Source organism: Clarias gariepinus, chromosome 18 (genome assembly GCF_024256425.1).
Source record: "Clarias gariepinus isolate MV-2021 ecotype Netherlands chromosome 18, CGAR_prim_01v2, whole genome shotgun sequence".
Classification (NCBI taxonomy): domain Eukaryota; kingdom Metazoa; phylum Chordata; class Actinopteri; order Siluriformes; family Clariidae; genus Clarias; species Clarias gariepinus.
The window spans coordinates 4,609,009-4,635,708 of record NC_071117.1 but is presented as its reverse complement, the minus strand read 5'-3'; the positions used below and the strand labels follow the sequence as shown (position 1 = coordinate 4,635,708).

Genomic DNA, 26,700 nt, shown 5'->3' with positions numbered 1-26,700 from the left:
TTATTATTATTATTATTATTATTATTATTATTATTAATAGTAGTAGTAGTGGTAGTAGTGCTTTTGTATGTGTTATAATTATTAATAACCAATTTGGAGCCAATTGCAGTCTGTATGTGAGATCTTTATTGATAATAATGAAAGTTTCAGTATATCCATCATCTATGTCTTTGCTTATCTATAACGTACTATATGATCACTGTTGTGTTTAATTATAATGTATGCAAATACAAGGGACATTCAAGTCAAACTGGGACTTTAGAATGTGCGGAGTAAAAGTAAAAACTCCATTTACCAATTGCATAATTAAAATGTTTTACTAGGGCTGATAGTCTCATCACTGTACTGTGCTTGAGGCTGTCTGTAAATGACTATAATTGTCAACCACTTGTATGCTTTCATCAGAATCATGCAATCAGTTGCATGCAATTGCATTGATCATAAGTTCCAGTTTGACTTGACTGAGGGGTTGTAAGTAATAAACAGTTTATGCAATAGTTCTGTTAAACTGTTAAAATATAGCTGAACTTTATTCACATCTTCAATTTATTTCAAATTTATTATGATGGTATACAGTAGCAAAAAAAAAAGAAAAAAAAAAGAAATTGCTTTAGGAAATACTGTGTATTTAGGGAACGACCTATCGCAGTGCAGTGTAACCCTGGTACATTCACATACATTCTCCTCATAAACTTCACAAATAAGTATAATCTATGAATAAACATTTTCATTTGTTGCTGCGTTTGAGTGAAAAGTGTTACATTTTTCTGCTACAGCCTCATAGTCAGACGATGTGTGTGTGTCAGCAGGAGGAGTGGAACGAAAAATCTGTAAGAGAAAGGATGGTGTTAAAAATACTCAAACGTTACTAAGCATTACATTTATAATTATGTAGCTGAAAGCCTGAGCATGCAAAAGCACAGCGAACACAAAGCTTGGATTCTAGCTATATAACATGACACATGGTCAGAAATTGGTCATTAACCTTAATGAGTTGACTTTAGCATTGTTTTTAATATTATAACTTTTATAACTTTTAATAAGAGTGGGCAAAAGCTTGCAGCTAAAATAATATCATATGGAGTGGTGTGATAAATGAAATATATTTGTAATTAAATTTTAAATAAAATAAACCAGCATCTGCTAAAGGGAAGATGCTAATCTATTATCGAGATTAAGGAAATCTACAGGTGAATAAAAAAGAGTTAATTATATGGGGGAAGCTCGGCTTTATCAGCTAATTCTGGATAAGGAGTGTCTTCTGATAAAGTGTAAAGCAGAATTAACTACAGTTGCTTGTTGTGTAGAGAAAGCTGCACAATCCCTTATTATTCCTTATTATTCTCTAGTGCCTAATCATGATAAATAGGATAGAAGAATATTCCTTATTGTCGCTGAACTTGATTATCTTAACTAATCTTAATTTCAAAATGTCTCTTTGTTTCGGAGTTTTGTGAACCCGTAGGTGGGGATTGGGATGGGTTAAAGGAGTTACAAAAAATATTTTATCATTATTGACATAATAAAAAAATGATAAATAAATAAATAAATAAATATGTTACACCTAATGCTTATTTATTTATTAATTTATGTATTTATTTATTTATTTTTGTTTGTTTAAACACTTACTGTAAGTGTGTGATACACATCATTAGATGTCTGTCCTGCTCGGTCGAGAGCTGCATATGTGTCGTCTTTAGCACTCGGCCCAGCGTTCTGAAAATATGAAGGGTGGAGAAAGTGAGAGCTTGGAGACAGGAAGGGTGGAGCTTGTGTGTGTTTGTTTTTTTTTGTGTGTGTAAGAGTAAGAGAGAGAGAGAGTTTTTATTGGAGATGCCTGACTCTACAGAATAAACACTATGGTGAGCATCTCTCATACTGACCTGGGAGTCATGTTCTTCTTTCTGTTTCCTCTGTCTCCGGCTTCTGCTTCAAATTAGCCAAAGTGTATACATTTTAATCATCAATACTTTAATTTTTTTAAATATAAATACAACAAGTGCAAAACTGCATGTACAAGTCCAGCACAAATTGTCTCACCTCAGGCAGAATAGTGCAGAGAGAAGAGCTGCAAGGCCAAAAAGTCCAACTCCAAGAGACACGTACACAATTATAGGATGACCAGATACTACACACACACGTACACACACAGACAATTACACACTTTTTTTTTGCCATTTGTCCTCTGTTCACCACCACATTCAATTTGAAATGAAACACTCAAGAAACTCTCAGAAAACCACCAAATAAGTTTCATCCATCTGTTCGATTATATATAAGTGTGTGTATGCATGCATGTGTTTGTATAAGAAAGAGAGTAAATGGCTGTCATTCCTAAAAGGTTGATGCCATACTTTTGTTAAACCCCTTAAATAAAAGTTGATAGTCTTGACTTCATGTTTTGAGTATTTCGTTTTAAACCCAATGGTCCGAAATCCAAAAAAAAACATATTCTTGGTCCAAAATTCATGAACCTGGTCGTATATAGAATCAGGGGAAAAATTCTGATAAACTAATGTCTCACCATGTAAAGTGACAGACACTGTAGCTGATCTCTCAGAGCCGTGTTTATTCTGAGCCTCGCAGTAGTACTGTCCACTCTGTAGAGCTCTGTAACTCTGTCCGGATCCTACAGCTGAGGATTCATTAAACCAGGTGTAGATCTCCACAGGTGGGTTAGCATCACTGCTGCAGGTCAGAGTCACTGAACTGTCCTCCACTATCTCACCAGAGGGACTGATGGACACTGAGACCTTCTTTGGAGGATCTAGGAATTACATTAGCAGAATATTAATTGATTTGTTGAGCTGTCTTACATTAAGAATGAGGCTCATGCAACGGAATGGACTGTGGAAGACACATGCACAATCAGTAAGCACCAGCCTCGTTTAAACAGGTCAGCTATAAACCAGCTTTATTTCGCTTTTATTCTAAACTCAAATCACTTCCCCTCAATAAACAGATGTACAGTCTTGCAGCATGAGTATTGCATCGACACAACACTTTTTTTTTCTCTTCAAGTAATGAGAACTAAAATTGGTGTAATCCAGTTGAAATTAATTTAAAGTTGCATAAGAATCAAACACAAAAGAATGAATAATATCTGGAAGAATCTTAGTAGTGTTAAACAGATCACAAATCTAATACAATATATACTCATTTAAATGTATGTAAAGAATTCAGCAAAAGTACCCAGGAGCTGGAGCATTAAAGAGAATCAGTGACATAGAATCATCCAAAGAGAAAAATGCATCAGATTATTTACAGTGACATTATAATAGCATGTTAATTATTAATGTAGCACATTCTATATCCAAGAACGCTCTATCATATGACAGGCCTTAGAAGGCATCGTCGTAACTGGCTAACGTCCGTTACACCACAAAGGCAGCTGCTGCAAATGGTGGACTAATATTATATTAAACCCTATGGATTATGAATTGTGCAGGTGAATACTTTTGGCAATATAGTGTATGATACTACTACTACTACTACTACTACTACTACTACTACTACTAATAATAATAATAATAATAATCATTATTATTATTATTATTATTATTATTATTATTAGTAGTAGTAGTAGTAGTAGTAGTATTCTTATTGTTATTATTATTATTATTATTATTATTTATTTATTTATTTTTTGCATATACTTTCTTTATTTCTGTTGCATGGCAATAAAGCACCCTTTAAATCTTTGACTATCTTTCTCTCACACCCTCAGGACCAATGCCTGATCAAGTGATCTAGGGGCTGATGACAGTTGCACTTCACATAATATTACACTATGTGAAACATTGCCTTTGTAGGTTGTATTTTGTTCTAATCAGATATCTTAGCTCCTACAGTACATGTTCTTATGAATATTAACAGTGATACATTGTTTAGTGCATGATTAAATTCAGTGCAAATATTGTCATTTTCTCCATCCTGTGTGTGAATAATTTACTGTCCTCAGGGGTGGGACTGACTACCTATGGCCCAAATGACAGGAGAGCCTGGAATAAAATATGAGAGATACAGTATGGGGGTGTCATGTGTGTGCATGCGCAGAACTGATGCCCTTATTTTCAGAATCTCACTCCAAACTTTACTGAAAAGTTGGCAGCTCAGAATTATCTTACCTAAATGACTATGTACGTACAGTGTATCATATTTCAGGAGGATCATGTATAACATTAAAGATTATAAAATGGGAACAAGCTCTGAAATGTACCATAGTAAACTAATCTAAACTTACACAGAACATTCAGAGTTACACTGCTGGAGTCCTGATGTCCGACTTCATTACTGCTCCTGCACCTGTACTCTCCACTGTCCTCAGAGCTGATGTTGGAGATGGTGTAGGTCCTTCCTTTTTCTACTGATGTCATATTCTTAAACCAGGTGTAGATCTCCACAGGTGGGTTAGCATCACTGCTGCAAGTCAGAGTCATCGAACTGCCCTCCACTATCTCACCAGAGGGACTGATGGACACTGAGACATTCTTTGGAGGATCTAAGAGAATTCATAAAACAAATACCACCAAGATTACATATGTGTAGGTAGTAAATAAACCAAAAAGGCATTTTATTACAACATTTGAGTCATTGTCAAATAAAAGTGGTTACACAGTAGAGTTAGACAAACAATTCTGAGTTTTAAAATGTTAAACAAAGTGTCCTTACATATAACAGTAAAATTCACAGCTGAGGAGCGCCGGCCTTCATGGCCAGTGATAGAGCACTGATAGCTTCCTTCATCCTCCACTTTAATGTCTGTTAGTTCCAGATGATAATCTCCACGCGTTTGCTTGAACTGATGTCCGTCTTTGTACCAGGTGTAGGTGGGAACAGTGAGGGAAGGAATGCAGGAGCCACAGATCAACATCACCCAGTCTCCCTCCAACACCATGTCCATCTGTGGCTCCATGTCCACATGGAGATCTAAATTAAAGAGAAAACGTCATTAATTAAATGTTTTGTTTGGCTGAACATTATTATTTATGGTATAAGATGTTAATTTAACTTTGTAATACAACACCATGTGTGTTACTGTTACAGTGCAATTGAGTGATGGGGTGGTGTGATGGGGTAAACAGACATGCTGATGTGTTTTATTTATTTTATACCACAGAAACTTCCCAACAATTACAGTTTTATGTTAACCCTTATGTGGTGTTCATATTTTTGTTACTCACCCAGTGTTCTGGGTCTGGCGGACCCGATTCATTTTGTGGGTTTTAATGAAATACTGTAGCATACTCATTTTTATCTTATTTATAAAATGTAATAAAAAATATTTATCAATTTGAGTGGAAAAAAATCAACAGGTTTAAAAATTAAGCAAGGTTTTTCCTAACTTTTGATTTATTTGAAATTTTAACAGTACAGGTCATTTTACACAGCACAAGCTAAACCATGCCTTTTCAAACCAGCCTATACAACACACAAGAGACAAGAGTTTTATTGTGTATGTGTTGCATATGTACTTCTTGCACTTGATGCATGTATATTGTGTTTTTTCACACACACTTCACAGCGCTTCTTTTTGTTGCTGCTGGCAACCTAGAATAATAACCCCTAGGTTGTAAAATAGGGTGGGCAGTGCACCCACTTGTCCCAAACCATCCTGATGGCAGCTAGCTTGTCTCTCTTCCATCAAGCTGGTCTGTCATTTTGGTTATCAAATCGGATAATACTAGAAATTATGTGGAAGTTTTCCAGAGACATTGTTGCATGTAAATGTTGCATGTATGTTTCTGAATCATACCAAGATTCTTTAGATTCCCCATTGGACCTGAAATCTCCAGCAAGGATAAGAACCCCAATGTGAATGGGATTGTCCATCTCCTTTCTGCTCATTCCAAAAACACACCTTCCTTCTAAATTATTGCAATCCGGAATAATTTTCTGGATGGAATATGGGACAAAACGCTGCCATCAGTGTTGGCCCTGGTTGCATCCTTATCACATTGGCAGCCATGCAGGGTGGCTCATTTCTTGGGAAAAAAAAAGACAATTTTTTGACATCCATATTTCTTCACTTGGTTGGTTCTGTGTCTCATCTTTGTTTTGAAACTAGCTGATGCTCAGTCTCAACCTTTTCAAATTTTCAGAAATGTCATCATCAAAAGCATCTCCCTCTTTTAAAATCAGTTGCAATGCCCTCTGAACAAAGAATCTTTCTAGATCAGATTTGATAACGAACCACACTGGCAAAGCTATACTGTACTATCGCTACTCGCTCACTCCGTAGGCTCCCTGAATAGGCAGCAAAGGGGATGGAGCCGCCTATTCGTGCCGGCTGGCGATAATTAACGTTAATATGATCTCGGGCTTGCTGCGCATTATAAAAGCAAGGCGCGGAGTTTTGTCCGAGCTCTGGGAAGTTCGTGATGTAATGGAGAATGTGAAAGAAGCATGTCAGTGGGGCGATGTGACGCGGCCCAGGGACTTTAAACAAGGACACTAGAATTCCGCCCTTTGATCTCCGCGGCATCTTCACTCCCGCACCGTGCCCGCCCTCGCAGCCCCGCTGCCGAAGAGAAAAAGGCTGGTAAGACGTTTGTGTTAAGCTTTTACGTCAGCGAGGACTCGCGCCGGCCATCGACAGCGGGAGAAGCGCTGCCTCCGCGTGCTCAGTTCTGCCACTCCGCGCACCAACACTTATCGTCAGCTGTGTGCCCGCATGCCAGTGTGGCACAGCCCCCGGAACTGCACATGCACAACCTTTATCCCATTCTTTCTATTCTTCCTCCTTCAACACTTTCCTTCCCCATTTTACCTAAATAAATTACCCTTTTCCTGTAAGACCTCGCCTCGTGTCCGTGCTTTATGCTGCCGCCCGTGCAACATGGTTCGAATCCGTTACAGATCATAACAGCCTACTGCATTTCATTCTTATAATAACACAAAAACACAAGCGGGGCTGAATGACCAACATCAGCTGACGCAGTAGAAAGTCCTGACAATGTTATAATTTTATGGTCATTTATTTCAGTTAATAAATCTACTACAAATTTAAAGAACACAAGATATAAGACGACACAAAACCCTACACGCGTCTTTTCTAATTACTTGTGATAAAATCCAAAGGCTCACTGTGTTAACATTTATTTTGTTTAAATTTGATCCTAATAAGATTTAATTTAATTTGAATTCTACATTTGTACTGTCATTTTAGTTCTGTGATTATAAATTTTTTAACTACAATGTTTTACTTGATTTTATCCGCTACTACGTGCAGTTCTAAAACTCCGTGTCTCATTAATCCAGCAGAGAATGAACTAAGGCATGAGGCGTCAGTCTGTAGTTATATAGCGCCCTCAGCGGTAAAAGCCAGCAAACGCACAAAGCCAAACGGTACCGCCGAGAGCCGCGACGGTAGAACCTACATTTCGATTGAGTAACCACTGTATTTCTGTATTGCGTCCAGACCGCAATATGCAATATATAAAATGGGATAGAATATGAGCAAATAAAGATTTTCTCCCACAAGACAGAGGGTCTGCGGGAATGTGAGAGCAGACAGGTGTCAGTGCTTGAATTTTGGAACAATGTTTTATGACAATGTTTGCAACCTTGTGCTGGACGACAGACCAAAATACAAAACTCACACTCTCTCACACATAGATACACACATACTTACAGCAGGCCTAGAAAGGAGGAGGACATAGTGAAGGTACACAGGACCTACAATTTCCACACTTTTATTAGCCCCGGGGCCAGTAGACCCAAACTACTACTACAGATCAGCTACTGATCAAATATGCGAGAAAAACATATTGTCATGTAGTAAACTAGTGACGGGCATGTGCCCAAACTTTTTTGCTCCTCTCTCACTCTGGAGGCTTCCTATTGATGAGGCATCCCCTTCTGCAGGTGTGTGCACCTGGAGACCAATTTATGAATGGATGGATCTCGCACTCCCGCTACGTTATAAAAGCAGCGTGGAAGCCGAGTTCAGGGTCCAGGTCCAGAGTACCAAAAGCGCAAGTGAAACGTCCAATTTAAGGCTCAGAGCCTAATTTTGAGCGGCCAATGCTGCAAAGGTAAGAGCGGCATGTGGGCGGAGCAGCTCCATATTTCAGTTCCATATTTTTAAAAATGCTTTTAAAATGCTAATTTATTTTCATAGCTCACCTGTTATCTCCAGCGTGACTCCATCTTCATTTTTCAGATCCTTGGTGGAGTCTCTGGTTCTGAAGCTGAACTGATAAACGCCAGCATCAGCCTGAGTCACACGGTCCAGGGTAAGAGAGCAGTTTGACCCATCGGAGAGAGAATATGCTATTTGTCTTTCAAAAGCCATGCCTTTTGACCTTTTATAGTGCCATGCAGAACTGGTGACTGTTTGGTTGCTGGGGTAGGTGTATTTGCAGGGTAATGCAACAGAAGAGTTGTGAAGAGCACACAATCTGCTCGGTGTGTGAGACACACTCCAGCCCTGAGCCAGAGACCCTGAAATACACACATACAGTATGACAGAGTTTTTATTTTTATATGTGAATTTACTGTATAATGTTTGGAAAGAGTCTCTAGTATCAGTCAATAGTAATAATCAGAGGAAATGCTGTAAGATTTGAACACCTACACATATCCTATTACTGACCATGCTAATGTGTATAGACAATGTCACACCTCTTAAAATTTTGAAATATTTTCCTAACCAGAAGCTGTGAATGAGCTGTAAATGAGCGCATGTACAAGAAAGAGACTTCCAAGGTAAGAGGTTATGCATACAGTATAATACTGACCATAACTTAAGACATTTAATTTAGACATTTATAATACATTATGTGAAAATAGCTGAATAATAATAATAATAATAATAATAATAATGCATTTTATTTATAAAGCACTTTACATTTGTAGACAAATCTCAACGAGCTACACAAGCAATTAAAAGCAAGAATAAAAAGATTAATGTGCCCCCAATTAAAATGCTTTCCTGAACAAAAAAGTATTGGATGGGAAAGGTGGATGGGAAGCCAGTGAAGTGTCTGGAGGATTGGAGTGATGTGCTCATATTTCCGCTGCCTCATAAGGATCCTGGCAGCACTGTTTTGAATGTATTGGAGTTTTGCAGTAATCCAGCCTGGAAGAGACAAAGGCTCACAGAGGAAGAGGGAAGGGCGGAGTTTTACTATGTTCCTGAGATGAAAGAATGCAGTTTTGAAGAGATGGTGGACATATGATTCAAATGACAGGTGGTGGTCAAACTTGACCCACAGGTTATTAACAGAGTTGAAAAGAGTAATAGTATGGCCAGAAAAGGATATACGGGTAATGGGACTGATGATGGAAGTGACAGAAAGGTCTGGTTCAATCTCACATAGAGCTGAGTATCATCAGCATAGCAATGGAATAAAACTCCCTGCTAGCCAATGATGTGGCCCAATGGGAGCACGAACTGTAGTGTAGATGTTGAAGAGGGTAGACCTGAGAACTGACCCTTGTGGAAACTGGTCTATTGAACAGCAGATTCATTTAAAAGGCCAGCTTCAAAGTAACACAAACAAAAAAGAAACAGAAAGGAGTAAAAAAGAAAAAAAAACCTACCAAACGGGGAAAAGAAAACAGAAAAAGACAATTTGCACACTAATGGTTTTAAACCAACATAAGAAGATAAGAAAACCCTCGACCAAACAAACAGGAACAAGAACAAGATTCCTAAATATCAGGGTAAGTACAAATTCTTTAATCTGACTGTTTTAACTTTTTACAGTTTTAGTTAGCCATTTTTTTACACTATACTACACAACTACACTACACCATAAATGCCTTTATATTTAACTACTGAACATAGACAAACATTTTTATGTATATTTCCACCTTACGAATACTGGACCAGCATCATTCAACACTGGCTGGATAGAATTTAATGAAATCTAGTGAAATCAACGATGGGTACTAACGCTACTAAAACAAATAAAAAAAAAAAAAAACAGTAAAAACAGTAAATCTACTTCAGTTACTTGGTGTTTTGTTTTTTCTGATACACACATAATTTCATGTTTTATAAAGCTTCTATTTATTTGCTTCAGATGAATAGTACTGAGAAATGAATAGTACACAGGTATGAAGTCTCATCAGTATAAAAAATTACTCATTTCTGAGGTCAGCAGTTCAGTGGAAGTAGTGTAGTGTAGTTCTTCTTTCCAACCTTAGACATCACTCTGACTACATTACAGAGAAATTGGCACTTACTTCTCCGAAAGTGTAAACAAGGAAGATGTTTTATAATAAGTCTTAAATATTAGAATTTCTGAATTCAACAAGAAACAGTATTTTAATAAAGATAAATGAGTTTATTGTTCCCATGAATACAGGATAAAGCGGTATGGATATTGAGTGAGTGAGTGAGTGAGTGAGTGAGTTTATTGTTAAAATAAATACCTGTATATATTGTATACCTGGTATGACTTGAAAAATGATAGCAGTTAATTTTAACAGCAACAGCCACAGCAGTGATGAGTAGTCCTGTAGAAGTCAGAAAGGGTTAATAAAAATTACAGCATCAGTTTTTTTTTTTTTTTTTTAAAACATTTCAACAAAACTATACCAGTAAAGAGTTTTTCAGTGTCCTACCATTATGCAATCCTCTTAAAAACATAAATGTTAGAAAAATAAATGTATCTTACCATGTTAATGTATTTTATGTTCCTGGGAAAACTCTAATGGTGTCTGAGACTCGGTTACTGCCTAAAGTTTTGAGAAAAGAAAAACTGTGTCATGCTGAACATTATACAGTACTTCCTCTTTGCAGTGGTTAACTCTTTAACTGTTCAACTGCCATGTGGTCTGTTTCAGTCTGCCCATGAGACCAACATCTCCAAAATTTGGATGTGTCAGGAGCCACAACTTTAGGAGGAGCAATGTTTAACTTGCACATGGACAACTCTTCATCCACCCAGCAAGTGGCACCTGCACTATTATTCTGAGATTTCTCTGCTTCTGTGTCTCATTTCTTGTTCCAATTGTTGCATGTGTTTTTGTTTGCTGAAAAGTCACTTTATTTATGGAATCATTTTTTTTCCTCACAATACAAACTGATCAAAAAAACAAGGAAACACTTATTCTGAGTTTGACTTGAACGCCCCTCATATGTGTATGCATGGTTCAAGGGACTAAGTGTTCCCTTTATTTTTTTGAGCAGTAGCTCCGCCGTTGCCTGTGCCGGATGAGAAAGGAGAAGGGATTGCCGTAAAAACCCAACTGCTATGGAAACAGCGAAAGTCCTCTTCAATGGAGAACTCATCTTGCGGAACATTCGCAAACTGGTGTACTCGCAATCCGAGGTTCCATTGTATCTCCATTTGCAGCTAGATCTTTGACTTTCTGACTGGCAGGAAAATCAGTAGCCATACTTCTTCATCATTAACCTTCAGTAGAGGTGCACCACAGTTGTGCATTCACAGCCCTCTCCTGTACTCTCTGTTCACATATGATTGCATTGCTGAACATTTTCAAGTTTGCAGATGATACAACTATTCTAGGTCTCATTACAGATCAGGATGAAACTGCCTACAGAGAAGAAGTCAGGGCACTAGCCAGCTGTTGCAATACAATAATCTTCCACTGAACAAAAAGCAAAGGAGGTTGAGAGGGTAAACCACTTCAAATTTCCTTGGCATCCAATTGACATCCAATATTTTCTGGACACTATTAACGGACACCATGATCTGGAAAGCTTGGCAGCGGCTCTGTTTCCTGTGGAGGCTGAAGAAAGACAGCATAAAGACCAGCACCCTCATACACTTCCACAGGTGCACAGCCTGCTGATGAGATGTATCAGAGTGTGGAATGGGAACAGTTCCAGCCAAAGACGGAAAAGCACTGCAACGAGTGGTAGAAATGGCACAGAAACTTTCCTGGAAGTACTGTACACTCCCATCTGTCCATGGAATATATTACAGTACTTTTCTCTTTGTTACCATCTGGCAGGCGGTACAGAAGCCTGTTTGCAAGCACCAAGAGACTGAAAGACATTTTCTATTTCCAGGCTGTCAGGACTTTTAACTCAAATGGATATGCTGAGGGATGTAGTACATACTCACCAGACTAAAAACCTTGTTTTAAAGAAAAAGCTGCACGAGGACACCTTAAACTATTATAGCCATTGTGCAATGCAATTTAATGTACAGTAGGAGGAGTTTATTGTACAATATGTTGATCATGTGCATGCCATATATAAACATAAACACATTCACTTATACAGGTGCTCTGAATATACACACACTGGCACACATACATGTGTACACATTCACACACACACACACACACACATTCACACATATACAAGTTGACTGGCTCTTCTTCTTCAAACCTTTTCATTGTAATGTTGGCCTTGTGTTAACATGCATATAAGTTAAGTTAAGCCTTTATTTGTCACATATACATCACAGCACAGTGAAATTCCTTCTTCGCATATCCCAGCGTAACTGGGGTCAGAGCGCAGGGTCAACCAAGACACAGCACCCCTGGAGCAGTTAGGGTTAAGGGCCTTGCTCAAGAACCCAACAGTGGCAAAGTGGTGGAGCTGGGGATTGAACCGCTGATCTTCCGATCAGTAATTCAGTGCCTTAGCCCTTTGAGCCACCACATGACAATAAATTAAACTAAACTAAACTAAACATGCACAATTATTATTATTTTTTTTATTTACTGATTACTAAAGTCTAAAAAAAATTCTGACACCACAAGGCTTCTGTGTTTGGCCATAAAATAAACTAAAGAAACAGAATAAAAGTGTGTGTGTGTATGCACTGTGTTTATACCCTGATAAAAATAATAATAATAATAATAATAATGAAATAAATAAATAAAAAATAAATAACTGAACCCATAGTAAAATGCAATAGTTTTACTACCGAACCAACAGATGAAAGTAAATGTTTCTCAGAAACAGTAATGTATGCTACATGTTCTACATGTCTACTATGGCGATGGCTGTCCTAGAAAAAAAAAGTGTCAAATGTACTGTAACCCACTGTACATCACAATTTTCCGTAATGATGCAACATCCTGTGAGTATACGTGACACATGACATACAGTAGAATATACTCAGCAGACTTTGGCCTTTGTCTTGGTCAATGTGAGTGAATCATCCCTGCACACATGCCAGATGAGCTAATGCTTACAGAACAGATACTCTCAGTATTGGGTGCAACTCTATCATCACCTCTATTCTCACCGTGCTTGGTGGGTTTCCTCCATGTACTCCGGTTTCCTTCAATAGTTCAAAGACATGCAAATTGCTAATTGGCGTTCCCAAGTTATCTATAGTGTGTGTGTGTGTGTGTGTGTCCTGGCACTTTGTCCAGGGAGTACCCTGCCTCATGCACTAAGTCCACTAGGATAGGCTCCAGGCACCCCATAACCTTTTATACTAGATAAAGTGGTATGGACGAGGAGTGGGTAAACCTGCCTCCAGCTCGGTGAACTACAGTACACATAGTATTGTTTGGCAAAAACACAAAAAATTTGAAAAGAATGAAAAGATAAACTGAAAGCAATAAAACTAGAGGAGTAGATATTCAGAAGAAAAAATATGAGTGATGGCAAAACTCAGGCTTAGGGCATGACTTAAAAGCTTTACAATAATACTGAGAGACTCAGGTTACCGGAGTAAAATGAGCATGTTGCATGTTGTTAGCAATAAAAGTTGCTAGAATAATTAGCATGAGGCTAACATGCTATTAATATCATTAGCCTGTTGCTTATTTGCATGATGCTTATATGGTTAGCATATTGTAAGCATGGTGCTACCATGATTAGCATCTTGCTTGCATGACTTTAACATGATGCTTGCAAGATGCTAACATAATTATCATGTTGCTAGCATTTTGTTTGCACGACATTATGATAATTAACATGTTGCTAGCATGATGCTAACATTATTAGCATGTTGCTCCTGATTGACTGAATGGTTACTTGAGTAAAATGAGCCCATCTCCATGTCCCTATGAGAATGGGATCCACAATTGGGTTCAGTTTCAAAGTTCTTATAGAAGTTAACATAGCAAGGAATGCAACTGAAAAGACTGTTCCAGTGGGGAGTACCTTTACCATTATATATCAATAGGTCAAATTTAAGCATCTCTTTGCAAGCACCACTAACAAGAAATAAAAGAGAAATAATAATTAATTAGTACTTTATTAATCCCAGAGGGAAATTGATTTTTCGCATATCCCAGCGAAACTGGGGTCAGAGCGCAGGGTCGGCCAGCTTGCAGCGATTCCGAAAAAGCGATTCCGCTCCCTGAAGGCGAACACAGAGAGACTGAGGAGGAGCTTCTTCCCCGCAGGCGATACGGTCTCTCTACTAAAACATCACACAGGACTAACATCCTTTTGCACATTGCACATTTCTAGAGATTTCTCACACATGACAATTAAAATCCATTTATGGACGCTTTACATGTGTAGACTCATGCACATTTGCACTCACTCTGGACATTTCTGGACATTTATACTTCATTTCATGTGGCACACTTCCAAAACATTTATATCTATTTCATTTAGCACACTTTTGCACATTTTCCATTTTGCATATTTGTACAGTCGTTACTATGTATATTTTGTACAGCTAGGTTTCTCTAAAGAATATTTTTCTTTTATATATTTAAGAAAGAAGGTATATATATATATATATATATATATATATATATATATATATATATATATATATATATATATAATTATTTCATTCTTTATTTCCATTTCCTAATTAATTTTTATTTCTATTGTTAATTTAAATTTTAAAGGTCACGAGCGGACGTATAAGCATTTCACTGCATATCATACTGTGTATGACTGTTTATGTGACGAATAAAATTTTAATTTAAATTTGAGCTAACTACAGTTAATTTATTATGGCAACAAGATAATAGAGATGATCGATTGTCCAAAATTCCAAGTTTTGCAGAAGTTTTCCTTGTTTTAAGATCAACAAGTTTAAAAATGTGTGTTCAAGCTTTATTCAAAACGATGCTGTGCTGCTCTTCACAGCTGAGCATTAGCAAGTGTCTGTTTCTCCTCCAGTTCTTTCTGGAGTTCAAGCTGCATATTGGTCCCTTATCCAGAGGGGTCGTTAAAACATCACAAGATTCAGTAGGTGTAATGGTTTTCTGCCAGTGGGGTTCATTTAAGACTGCTGTAGATTTCTGAAGGATTCTCTGCTGTTTTACTGTCAGGCCTGAATAAGATGAAAAAGAACACTGTTATCATCTTCATTATCATCATCACAGACATAAGCAAGCATTCTATAATTCTATAAGCATTCTAAAGCATTTACCTGTTTGAAGAGGAAACTTGTACTGTAGCGTACTCAACGTCATTCCCCTGATACTTCTTTTCTGCTTTACCACGTTGGTGCTGGACATTAGCATAAACATCCTGCTCAGGAGCTCTCACTGTGGTACCCTCAGGTTTCCTCGAGTGTACAATACTCGCGTACTGAACCTCGTCCTGATTGTCTGTATTGGAAGGAGATGCGTCGGGGGGTGCAGATTCAGCGGCTACATTATCCTGGAGAGTAAAACAAAAACTCATTTTATAAATTAATTATAAGTTAATGAAGTAACTTATAATCAATTATAATCAATCAACACTTCTATTACTACTACTAATAATAATAATGCAAGTAATAATAATACTTATAATAATAATAATTTTAATAATTATTATAATAATTATAATAATTTACTTTGTTTTATTTATACTAATAATAACTTTATTTAAGAGAATCAGCAGTATTACAGAACACCAGTTTCCAGTAAACACTGTGACCTACAAACATATTCAACCCCATTGGACTTTTTGTTCTTGAGTTCATATCGGATTACCTGATGCTTTGTCACACAGATAAAAGTGTAATCTAGTTATTGAGAGCTTCTGCTTTGCTGATTATTTTTCATATGCAGTACGTTTATAGTGGACGTATTAATCCAACTTATCCAAAAGAGACGAAAAGCATGAAAAATAAATAAAGAAGCTAATAAGGATGATCATTTTTCAGAAGTTATACAGGGTACAGATATGTGCCTCCTAAATGTGGTACTGTTTGCTAGTGTTAACATTAATGCTAATGAGATGAGGATTCTTTGATTTACGCTCCATATATGATGTGCAAGTTATTTTAAATAATACCGGCATTTAAACTTTCTAATTAATAAATACCTAACTGTATCCCAATGAGCATTAAATGCAATGATTGTGGACTTACGTGCTTAACAGTGCTGTCTTCTGACCAGCAATACATCTTTTTTCTTCTGTAATAAACATAAATGTATTACTTAATATGTATTAATTACAGTGTTATTACTACTTAGTTTAGCAACCTGGTAATAATCACACAATACATTATAAGCTGCAATGCTACATGTAGGGACTTTCAGAAAAAGAATAAATTATCAAAATTCCTAATTGTAATAATTTTTATTTTATTATTGTATATACTGTGTTATATTTTAGAAATACATAACACATGTTTCTATTAAATACAAAGACTTTTGATTGTGCAGAATAACAGAACATAGTTTAAGAGAAAAACTCCTGCAAGTTGGTGATGAGTTATTTATTGATTTCCAAAGGTCAGGCATTGTACTCGCTTAATGTTCACGGGAACGACTACAGTTGGTTCTAAGCTACCTCAGCCAGGTACAGGCTTCTTTAAAACGTGCACCTTTTAAGTGTTTTACTGCAGCAAAGAGCCTGATCACCGTACTGTGCTTCTAAATGTCAATTGCTTTCATGCCTTCATTTAACAGAAATTTCATCTCAAGTCCTGGTTTGACTAAAACGCTTCTCATAAGCATAGTGTAATACAGGGTGAGCGCAAAATATTTGTTTAATTCTATACATGCATATATTACAAACCACATGCTAGGTGCAAAAAAAAAAGCTTATTTCACATTATACAATAAAAATTATTACGTGGTCTATATAATGTTAGATTATTATTATTATTATTATTATTATTATTATTATTATTACTTAGCAGATGTTTTAAGTTATGATGTATCTAATCAGAAAAGAATGTGATGCTTACCCTGTTTATATTTATACATACAGTATTTTTTTACCATATTTCATATCTAAAAACTAAATGCTTACCTCAGAAGCACAATGATGATTACAAGCACTAAACTTGATACACATGCAATTATTCCTGCAATCACTGCCTGTTGCCCACCATCTGTACACCAAAAAGATGTCAGTCTCACACTCATTTAAAACATATAATGAATGGGATGTCAAGATTCTCCCTTACTATCTATGTCAAGACGTACTCCGATTGAGTACTGATGTCCCACTTCATTAATGCACTTGCACTTGTACTCTCCACTGTCCTCAGACCTGATGATGGAGATGGTGTAGGTATTTCCGTTTCCTACTAATTTTGTCCCCTTAAACCAGTTGTAGTTCTCCACAGGTGGGTTAGCATCACCGCTGCAGGTCAGAGTCACTGAACTGCCCTTTACTAGTTTACCAGAGGGACTGACGGACACTGAGACATTCTTTGGAGAATCTACAGTTTGACAAGGGACACAAAAAATGCGAGAGCAGAATTTTATACTGGTGTTTTTAACTTTATCCACATTGGGGGGAGGGGGGGATTGGAGTACAAATTCAATTCAATTCAATTTTATTTGTATAGCGCTTTTAATAGCGCATTGTCGCAAAGCAGCTTTATTTAATTAAAATAATTATTTAAGTTTGTATGGAATGTGAATGTGTATGACGAATAAGGTGAAAGAGACCCCACTATTTAAGGACCATTATTTTGATGGGTATGTTGGTGTCTTGTTGATTCTGGGTCCTTCTCTCCATGGCGTTTACCAGATACAGTATATTTTGGTGTTGTTGCTCATGTGTCACTGTATTTTGTTTCTCTTGCCTAATATTGGTAAGGTGTGTACCTGTGTGTACTTATTGGGAGTATTTCCCTGGCGCCCCACAAGGGTGACATAATCAGATAAGATAAAAACGTGACATAGCGCCGGTGGGACCCTATGGGAGTGCCACATAGGACATCTTCTCTTTTACATCATTATACTAAAAGGGTATGTACGAGGTGTAGTAATGTTATCATACATGCAGTCAGAGTTTTACAGAGACATCGTGTTTAATTGGACCATTACCTTAAATCTAACTTCATTAAAACACCAATAAAACTTGCCTGATTACCATCTACCATTTTTTCCCCTGTGTACCATATTTCAACAATTTTCATCCTCTTGTGTACAACTACCTAAAACTTTGGCAAACTTGGTCAGCAAACTCTGACAACCTGGTGCAATGATGTGAATGCTGCACTGAATCCGGTTGACTTCAATACTACAGTATGAAATCTGAACCCTGTTTATATATATATTGTGTAACATCTATTTTTGTTACTGTTTTGTTGGAGGTTGCTATACTGTTTGATTGCATAATGTCCTGCTTTTAGTTCATAGTTCTGTTTCTTTGTTATTTAAAGTTTCAGAACATCTGCACATGAGCTCATTAACCATCCACTTACTCTGGAAGGTTTGACTGTGATTTACATACTGTATAAATACTAAACATGCTTAATTTCAACTGCAAAGTAAACTAGTGTAATAACATGTACTCACACATCACAGTGAGGTTTCGAGCAGGAGAACGGTGTTCATGACCTTTCACAGCACAGCTATAACTGCCCGAGTCGTCTGCTTTAGTAGGCTGCAGAATCAGAGTGTTGTTAATGCTGTTCTTGATCGTATTAATACGGAGGTCGTTTCTGTACCAGATGAACACTGGTGTGTCTGAGAGCCTGCAGGTGGTGTTACACACTAAAACTGTTTGGTTTCCCTCCACCGCCTTTTCAGGAATCTCTACTCGAAGCTCTGGGAAATTAGGAGAATCAGAAGGAGTTGTTAAAATGTATATGTTTAATACAAATTAATAATTATTCTGCGCGTTATACTGGTAGAAACCTTATAGAAATAGTCAAATGAAAAATTGTGCGGTAAAAACAAGAAAGTTATTGGATAATTTTATATTTATTGCACTTTACAGAATAATACTTTGCATCAGTAACATGCAATACTGAACACTGCATCATTTAACTGATTATGTAGAGTAAACAAACATGCTGTTATTGATTAATAATCATTAATAGACATAACACATTGTGATCTACATTACCTGTGACATTCAGTATCACTCCTGGATAAAAGAGGTATTTATCTTTAGGTTTCTGTCCTAGGACTCTAATGCAGTAATGATGTTCATCTGTTTTTTTTACATCACTCAGTCTGAGGGAGAAGTGTTTCTGTTTATCTCTTAAATACTCCACTCTGCCTGAGTAACCAGATTCATTACTCAGATCAGTCGACTCTATATCCTTAACTGGGTCTATTACCCAAAATGCCCTAGTCACTGTAAAATCTGTTGGGTGTGTGTACGAGCCGTTTATGAACACTGTAGATCCTTTTAAAGTACAGAGATGTTCTGGGCTGTATGTACTACTCCACATATCCCCAAGGGTTCCTGAAACATGACACATGAAAGAGGTTATTAGAGGTCATTATTCTGAGCCCCATAAAACTCTGAGGTAGCTTACAGCTTCACTTTACTCCTCCAGATCTCCTCAAATATGTAAGGAATAAATAATTGTTTGTAATTTTGTCATAATAAGGGAATAAATAAGGTGTGTTACTTTTATTGTTGTCTACTGTACAGAATGCTGTTATCACTAATGTTAGAGTAGCTACACTCACTCTTTCAGCATCAAGCTCAAGCAAATACAAAGCTTCTCTGTTCTGAAGTCATAAAAGTTGAAGTTACTGCTAAACCTGTGGATTTACAAAGCATAAATGCATTCATGTGGAGCATTTGCTGTACAGGTCCCTATGAGCTGTTGCGATTGGACCGATATTGCACAGATTTATATAAGTCATATAAACTCTTTAAATTATTTACAGCTACACTACTGTTTTAGCTGCTATTATAGAAAATTTTACAATCAACATATTTTGATTCATCACAATAAAAAAGTACACATTTCAAGAATATTGTACAATGCATAGATAGATAGATAGATAGATAGATAGATAGATAGATAGATAGATAGATAGATAGATCTGGCTTACCAATAATCATCAGCTGAGAGAAGAGCAACAGCTGAAACATAACAATGAGCGACATCCCTTAAAGAACACTGTAATAAACAAAGTGAGCTGCTAAGTTCCAGTCTTCACCTCCACCGACCAGAATATGCAGTCAATTCGAATATTTCAGAGATGTCTCTTCTCAGGATGCAGTCAACTCACACTCATTATTTCTTCAGATCCAAAGAACTTCTGCACTATGAGTTGAGGTAAATGTGTGAGAATCATGCAAGCCTTTCTAAAGACTAAGTGTGTACAGTAGGAGGTCTCATTTCAAACCCAACTCACACAAGCCACATAAAAGTTTCATTTCCTCTTTTTGGATGATTAAACTATTTTAGAAGTTTTAAAGGTTGTACAAGCTGCTCACGTTGGTGTTGCTGTTTTAGAAAAAAAAAAAAACTCACTCCTAAACAAATGAGTTATAAATAATGAGAATGTATAAATAAATAATGTATTGTATGTGTAATGTGTTGTACACTGTGCTGTGTTACTGAGATACAGTTTCCCCTTTACATTTTTTTTATCTGCTTGTGATTTAAGATTTGCAAAACATGACTAAGCAACTTTCTGAAAAATTTGAGGATTTAAATTATTTTGAAGATAAAATACACAAATGTCACTGAAAAAACTTAATATATGAATACAATTCCTTGCAGATGCTGTAACATGCACTTGTACAGAATGAATGTATTTTATGAAATGCATCCCACTGACATAGAAACAGAATGAAAAATATTAACTATGGTATATTATTTATTTGATGTATAAGATACAAATGCAATCCGCTCTTTTCAGTTGTTATTTTCTATCCTTGGACTTTTTTACATGCAAGCGCATGTTCTTGCACCCAGGTTTACTAGTAGACACTTTGATCTCTAATAAAGGCTCTGCACAGCACAAACCTGGAAGATGTAAAACCACTTACAAGTCATTTTAATAATCAGAATCACTCGTGCAGGAAATGTACTTGAATTCATTTAGTTTTATTAAGGTGTTCTTTATCTTTGTGAATACTGATGATAGTTTCGATGGGTCTCTAATGACTTTCCTGTGTGAGACAAACGAGTAGTGGGTCAGTGTTGCCTAATACGGTTTCTCTACCGCGATGTGTGCAAGTTTCCGCTGGTTTAATTTAGGATTTTCAGCATTGCAGAACTGTGGCATTTCCCATCTCCCCACTGCTTATACTAAATTTATTTTTATTTCTCAAAGCTGAAAATGCAAATAAAGGAAAACAAAGCACAGAATGGATTTTACAGAATTATATTTTATTTGGCTCTTTAATTTATTTTAGAGAATGAAAGTACAAAGAATGAAAGAGCTACATTACTGTGTTTTTAGATGTGTGTGACTTGGCACAGTGGTGTAGCGGTTAGCAATGTGGCCTGGCACCACCAAGTCACGGGTTCCTGTCTCGGATCTGTGTGTGTGGTGTTAGCATGTTCTCCATGGTGTATTTCCTCTGGGTACTCTGGTTACCTTCCACAGTCCAAAGGCATGAAGACAAAGCTAATTTAACGTTTTTTTCTTTCTGCTTTGGTCAAGGAGTTGGCTTATATATATGCTGGATGCCCTTTCTGACACAACTCTCCCATTTTTTTTTTAACCAAGCTTGGGTCGGGCACAGCATGCAGTGACTGGGTAGTATGGTGTATGGCAACCTACCAAGAGTGGGCCTCAAACCCAGATCCTCAGATCAGCAACTGTAGGTGCCTGAGCGACCACTCCCTCTGCAGAGTAGGCTAATTGGTGTTTCCAAATTCATTTATTGTGTGTGTTGTGTGCCCTGCAAAATATTGGCACCCTATCCAGGGTGTATCCTGGTATATGCCCCAAGACCCATGGGATAGGCTCCAGAATACCTGTAACACTGTACAGGATAAGTCCTATAGAAAATGACTGAGAATATAAAAAATTAAATTTGATTGATGAATTTTTTTTTTTTTTACATTTGGCACTGCTAAACTCTAGAACTAGAATGGACTCAACTGAGATTAAATATCATGCCTAAATAACACAAAATAGACAAAATATTGAAGTAGAGGGGCTTGCAACCCCATTTGAAAAAATACAAAATGCAAAAGTTGGTTATTTGTGAATAATTCACTACACCCCCTAACTCAACACATACAATCCAACTGGAATAAAACGCAGACCCTGGGGGTGCAAAGCCACTATACTGCTTTCCACAAATTAGTTCTGGTGCAGTGAGATACAGTTTCCCAGCAACAAGCTACTACATTTCACAAAAAGATGTTTTAATTGAAATTATTGTAACAATAACTTATTTTGCTGTTGATCCATGTGATTCATGATCCATTACCTTTAAAATGAGTCTCTTACTTATGAAAAACACATCATTTGCTGAATACTTCTGTTTCGGACATTAAAGTTTAATCCTGCTCTTAGTTTTTTGTTTTTTGTTTTACCAGAAAACCCAACAGCCTTAAGCTGCTGGTAGAAGATGAAGGCACTTGATTCCTTTACTACATTATTCTCATTAATATTATTAAAAACAATACCAAAAGTTTAAGGATGCTAAAAGTTTAATGCTATTTTTAAAAGATAAACGTAACCTTTTTAAATTTATTTTTCTCAACACAAAGTTCTCTCTACAGTGAAATAAAAGTCAATAACTGTCTTTTTCAAGAAACTCTCACTGTAAGTGTGTGATACACATCATCAGATGTCCGGGCTGTGGGGTCGAGAGCTGCGTACGTGTCGTCTTTAGCACTCGGCCCAGCGTTCTGCAGAGAGGAGGGGTGGAGAACATGAGGAGGTTCTGCTTAAGATCTTTACTGTAAGAGTTTATTATGAACAAAACACACACCTGATGGACATTTCTGTAATAACTCACCTGATAGATAGCTTCAACAGTTTTTTTCTTCCGTCTCTTCCATCTGCTCACACAAAGTTAAATATTTATCCATCGTAAGCATCTTCAGAGTAATTAGTGATGAATTTATCAGAACAAATATTCTCACCTCAGCCAGAAGAGTACAGAGAGAAGAGCTGTCAGCCCAAAAAGTCCAACTCCAACAGATACATACACAATCACAGAAACATCTGATGCTAAACACACACACACACACACACACACACACACACACACACACACACACAATATAACTATAAGCATTAATTATAATCCATGCATGATATAATGATGTACAGGAAAATAAATAAAATGCAAATATATAATGTACAGTATGTCATTGGCAGTGATTAGTTGTTTTAAAGTGCTTTTGAAATAAAGTGGTATGGTATGGTATGGTATGGTATGGTATGGTATGGTATGGTATGAGATCATTCGCTTTTATTCTTACACAAAACATCTATGTCACACTTACACTTATTTAAAACATGTAATTTATGTAATGTCAAGTCCCCCCTTACCGCCTATGTCCAGAGGTACCCCGATTGAGTAGTAATGTCCCACTTCATTACTGCACTTGCACTTGTACTCTCCACTGTCCTTAGAGCTGATGATGGAGATGGTGTAGGTCTTTCCTTTTCCTACTAATGTTGTCCCCTTAAACCAGGTGTAGTTCTCCACAGGTGGGTTAGCATCACTGCTGCAGGTCAGAGTCACTGAACTTCCCTCCACTATCTCACCAGAGGGACTGATGGACACTGAGACCTTCTTTGGAGGATCTAGAGATTGAAAAGGCTGTTCAATGATTGTTTTGGCTACAGCAGTAAAAGATCTATCACTATAATAGCGCCATTTGTATTATTTGTGTAAAAATCAAATATGGTTTCCTTGTATGTATTATACATATATAATAGTATATTTCTATTTACACTTCGATCATGAGACATGATGGGACATTTAATGAGAGATGGTGCCACATTAAGCATAACTACAAGACCTGCTTGAGCTGCTAAGCAGCACTTTACAGCTAATTTGTGTGAACCCAGGAGTCTTTTTGCACTAAATAGATCAATCAGGTTAGGCCCCATGACATGTAAAGTGTAAAGGACAGCTTTTATGGATCTGTATGGAGGAGGATTGATTTCAGCAAGGCTTGTCAATAAACCCACACTAAGCATCTCCTGTTCTTTAAACAGGCATAATAATTGCAGTAGATATCATCAGGTGTCACCACATTAATAGAATCAATTCTCAAGTTCTCATGTTTATTGTAAATAGTAATGTAAGTACATGTACTCACACATCACAGTGAGGTTTCGAGCAGGAGAACAGTGTTCTTCATGACCTTTCACAGCACAGCTATAACTGCCCGAGTCGTCTGCTTTAGTAGGCTGCAGAATCAGAGTGTTGTTAATGCTGTTCTTGATCGTATTAATACGGAGGTCGTTTCTGTACCAGATGAACACTGGTGTGTCTGAGAGCCTGCAGGTGGTGTTACACACTAAAACTGTTTGGTTTCCCTCCACCGCCTTTTCAGGAATCTCTACTCGGAGCTCTGGGAAATTAGGAGAATCAGAAAGAGTTGTTAAAATGTATATGTTCAATACAAATTAATAATTATTCTGCGCGTTATACTGGTAGAAACCTTATAGAAATAGTCAAATGAAAAACAAGAAAGTTATTAGATAAATTTATATTTAGTGTCCTTTACAGAATAATACTATGCGTCAGTAACATGCAATACTGAACACTGCATCATTTAACTGATTATGTAGAATAAACAAACATGCTGTTATTGATTAATAATCATTAATAGACATAACACATTGTGATCTACATTACCTGTGACATTCAGTCTCACTCCTGGATAAAAGAGGTATTTATCTTCTCTTTGCTTTTTCGGTCCTAGGACTCTAATGCAGTAATGATGTTCATCTGTTTTCTTCACATCACTCAGTCTGAGGGAGAAGTGTTTCTGTTTATCTCCTAAATATTCCACTCTGCCTGAGTAACCTGATTCATTACGCAGATCAGTCGATTCTATACCCTTACCTGGGTCTATTAACCAAAATGCCTTAGTCACTGTAAAATCTGCTGGGTGTGTGTACGAGCCGTTCATAAACACTGTAGATCCTTTTAAGGCACAGAGATGTTCTGGGCTGTATGTACTACTCCACATATCCCCAAGGGTTCCTGAAACATGACACATGAAAGAGGTTATTAGAGTTCATTATCCAGAGCCCGATAAAACAATGAGTTAGCTTACAGCTTCACTTCTCTTCTCTCCACTTAAAAATTAAGAAGGGGAGGGGTGTTGGCTGTGATACAACTGAGTTGTTATTACAACCAACATTTTTTTTTGTTTGTTTGTTTTTTTTATACTGTAATTCCGAAGCTCCAAATGTGTTTTTCTATTAAATAAAGTTTAATCAATTAATTTATTTATTGTTTAGACATTAAGTTCTGTCAATAGCACGCCAGGTCCAAGGGGTTTTCCTTTTCCAGAGGACCATCTATGGACACTGTGGAAATGCCTGGATGTTTTTGCACTGTGGAAGACAGACCTGACATAAGAATCAAACCCTGGACCTGGAGGTGCAAGGTGAAAGTGTTAACCACTAAGCCACTGTCCCACCACCTGTTTCACTTCATTTATTAGGTATGGGAAAATGTATATGTCTAAACTGAGTTATAAAAATTAAGTAACATGTTCTGTTTGATCAGAATACAGAATTTAACAGAGCTGTCATATAACAGATGTTTAAATCACAGAAGAACTCTGCACACATTTCTGAAACATTATCAGTAAATAATATAATATTAAATAAATTATATTAAAAAAAAATGCTGATTTGACTTACTGTAAAAAAACTGAGAAAAGAGCACCAGCTGAAATGTGATGATGAGCGACATCCTCGAAGAAAACCTTAAAATTCAAATTGTATAAAACCACGAATGAGTTCTACTTGCCAATTTTCTTATTACTTCTCATGAGGGGATGTGACTTTTCCAAAATAATGCAAGCGTGAAAACATTTCTGAAACGTAAGTATGTTGCAGGAGGTCTCAGTACGCATAAAGCTTTCTACTACCCTGTAGGAGTTCTGGTGGTTATACAGGTTGTACCTCGTCACATTAGTGTTGCTGAATTGCAACAAACCTGATGACTCACTCCTACATAAATTATAGATTAATAATGAGCATGATTAAACTGTTCATCTTGTAAATATATTGACCGCAAGTGCTTCTGAGATGCAATTTCCTCTCTCTCTCTCTCTTTTATTTCTTCATCTATGTCAGTAAAGACTTGAGCAACTTGTTTAAGCAACTGCACATGACGCAATTTAATTAAGAAACACGTTCATACACAAGTGCTGTTTAAAGACAACATTAATGTTACAGTACAACTGCTGGAAGAGAGACAGTGTGGGAAACAGATGCTATACATAAACTGCATATAATGACTTCTGGTTTGTACATTATATCATTTACATGCAAAATACTGTATGGCATTTTTTATGGGCAAGATCACACTGACCAATCTGACCGGATAAAATATGTACATAATTAAATGAATTAAGCAATCTGTTTTTATTGGTAGGGAAGCACAGAGCTACACCTCACATCAGCCACTACTGCTCATTTACGTTTACACATTTGGTGGATCCCCTTATCCAGGGCGACTTATACTTACCTTAT

At 36.9% G+C, this 26,700-nt stretch overlaps 3 protein-coding genes across 4 annotated transcripts; all 3 read right to left on the bottom strand.

Annotated features, from left to right (window-relative positions):
- Positions 1-44: 44 nt before the first annotated feature.
- Positions 45-10,750, bottom strand: LOC128506505 (sialoadhesin-like). Of its 2 annotated transcripts, none has more exons than XM_053476999.1 (10): positions 10,629-10,750; positions 10,401-10,467; positions 8,128-8,445; positions 4,672-4,929; positions 4,244-4,501; positions 2,525-2,767; positions 2,041-2,128; positions 1,884-1,929; positions 1,630-1,716; positions 45-828 (listed from the first exon to the last, which is right to left on the bottom strand). In XM_053476999.1, exons 1-10 carry the CDS (start codon positions 10,629-10,631, stop codon positions 712-714), a joined length of 1,485 nt encoding a protein of 494 aa, XP_053332974.1. In that variant the 5' UTR covers positions 10,632-10,750; the 3' UTR covers positions 45-711. The 2 variants fall into 2 exon arrangements, with proteins under 2 accessions (XP_053332974.1, XP_053332975.1); XM_053477000.1 differs by having other exon boundaries at positions 1,884-1,926.
- A 3,947-nt stretch (positions 10,751-14,697) lies between these two features.
- Positions 14,698-20,161, bottom strand: LOC128506990 (B-cell receptor CD22-like). The gene is made up of 7 exons (XM_053477607.1): positions 20,107-20,161; positions 18,607-18,858; positions 17,262-17,519; positions 17,105-17,186; positions 16,215-16,260; positions 15,285-15,517; positions 14,698-15,185 (listed from the first exon to the last, which is right to left on the bottom strand). Exons 1-7 carry the CDS (start codon positions 20,159-20,161, stop codon positions 15,131-15,133), a joined length of 981 nt encoding a protein of 326 aa, XP_053333582.1. The 3' UTR covers positions 14,698-15,130.
- Positions 20,162-21,389: 1,228 nt separating this feature from the next.
- On the bottom strand, positions 21,390-25,181 carry LOC128506989 (B-cell receptor CD22-like). Its single transcript, XM_053477605.1, has 6 exons — positions 25,055-25,181; positions 24,303-24,557; positions 23,524-23,781; positions 23,112-23,199; positions 22,985-23,027; positions 21,390-22,874 (listed from the first exon to the last, which is right to left on the bottom strand). The coding sequence occupies exons 1-6, from the start codon at positions 25,179-25,181 to the stop codon at positions 22,773-22,775; spliced, it is 873 nt and encodes a 290-aa protein (XP_053333580.1). The 3' UTR covers positions 21,390-22,772.
- Positions 25,182-26,700: the final 1,519 nt, after the last annotated feature.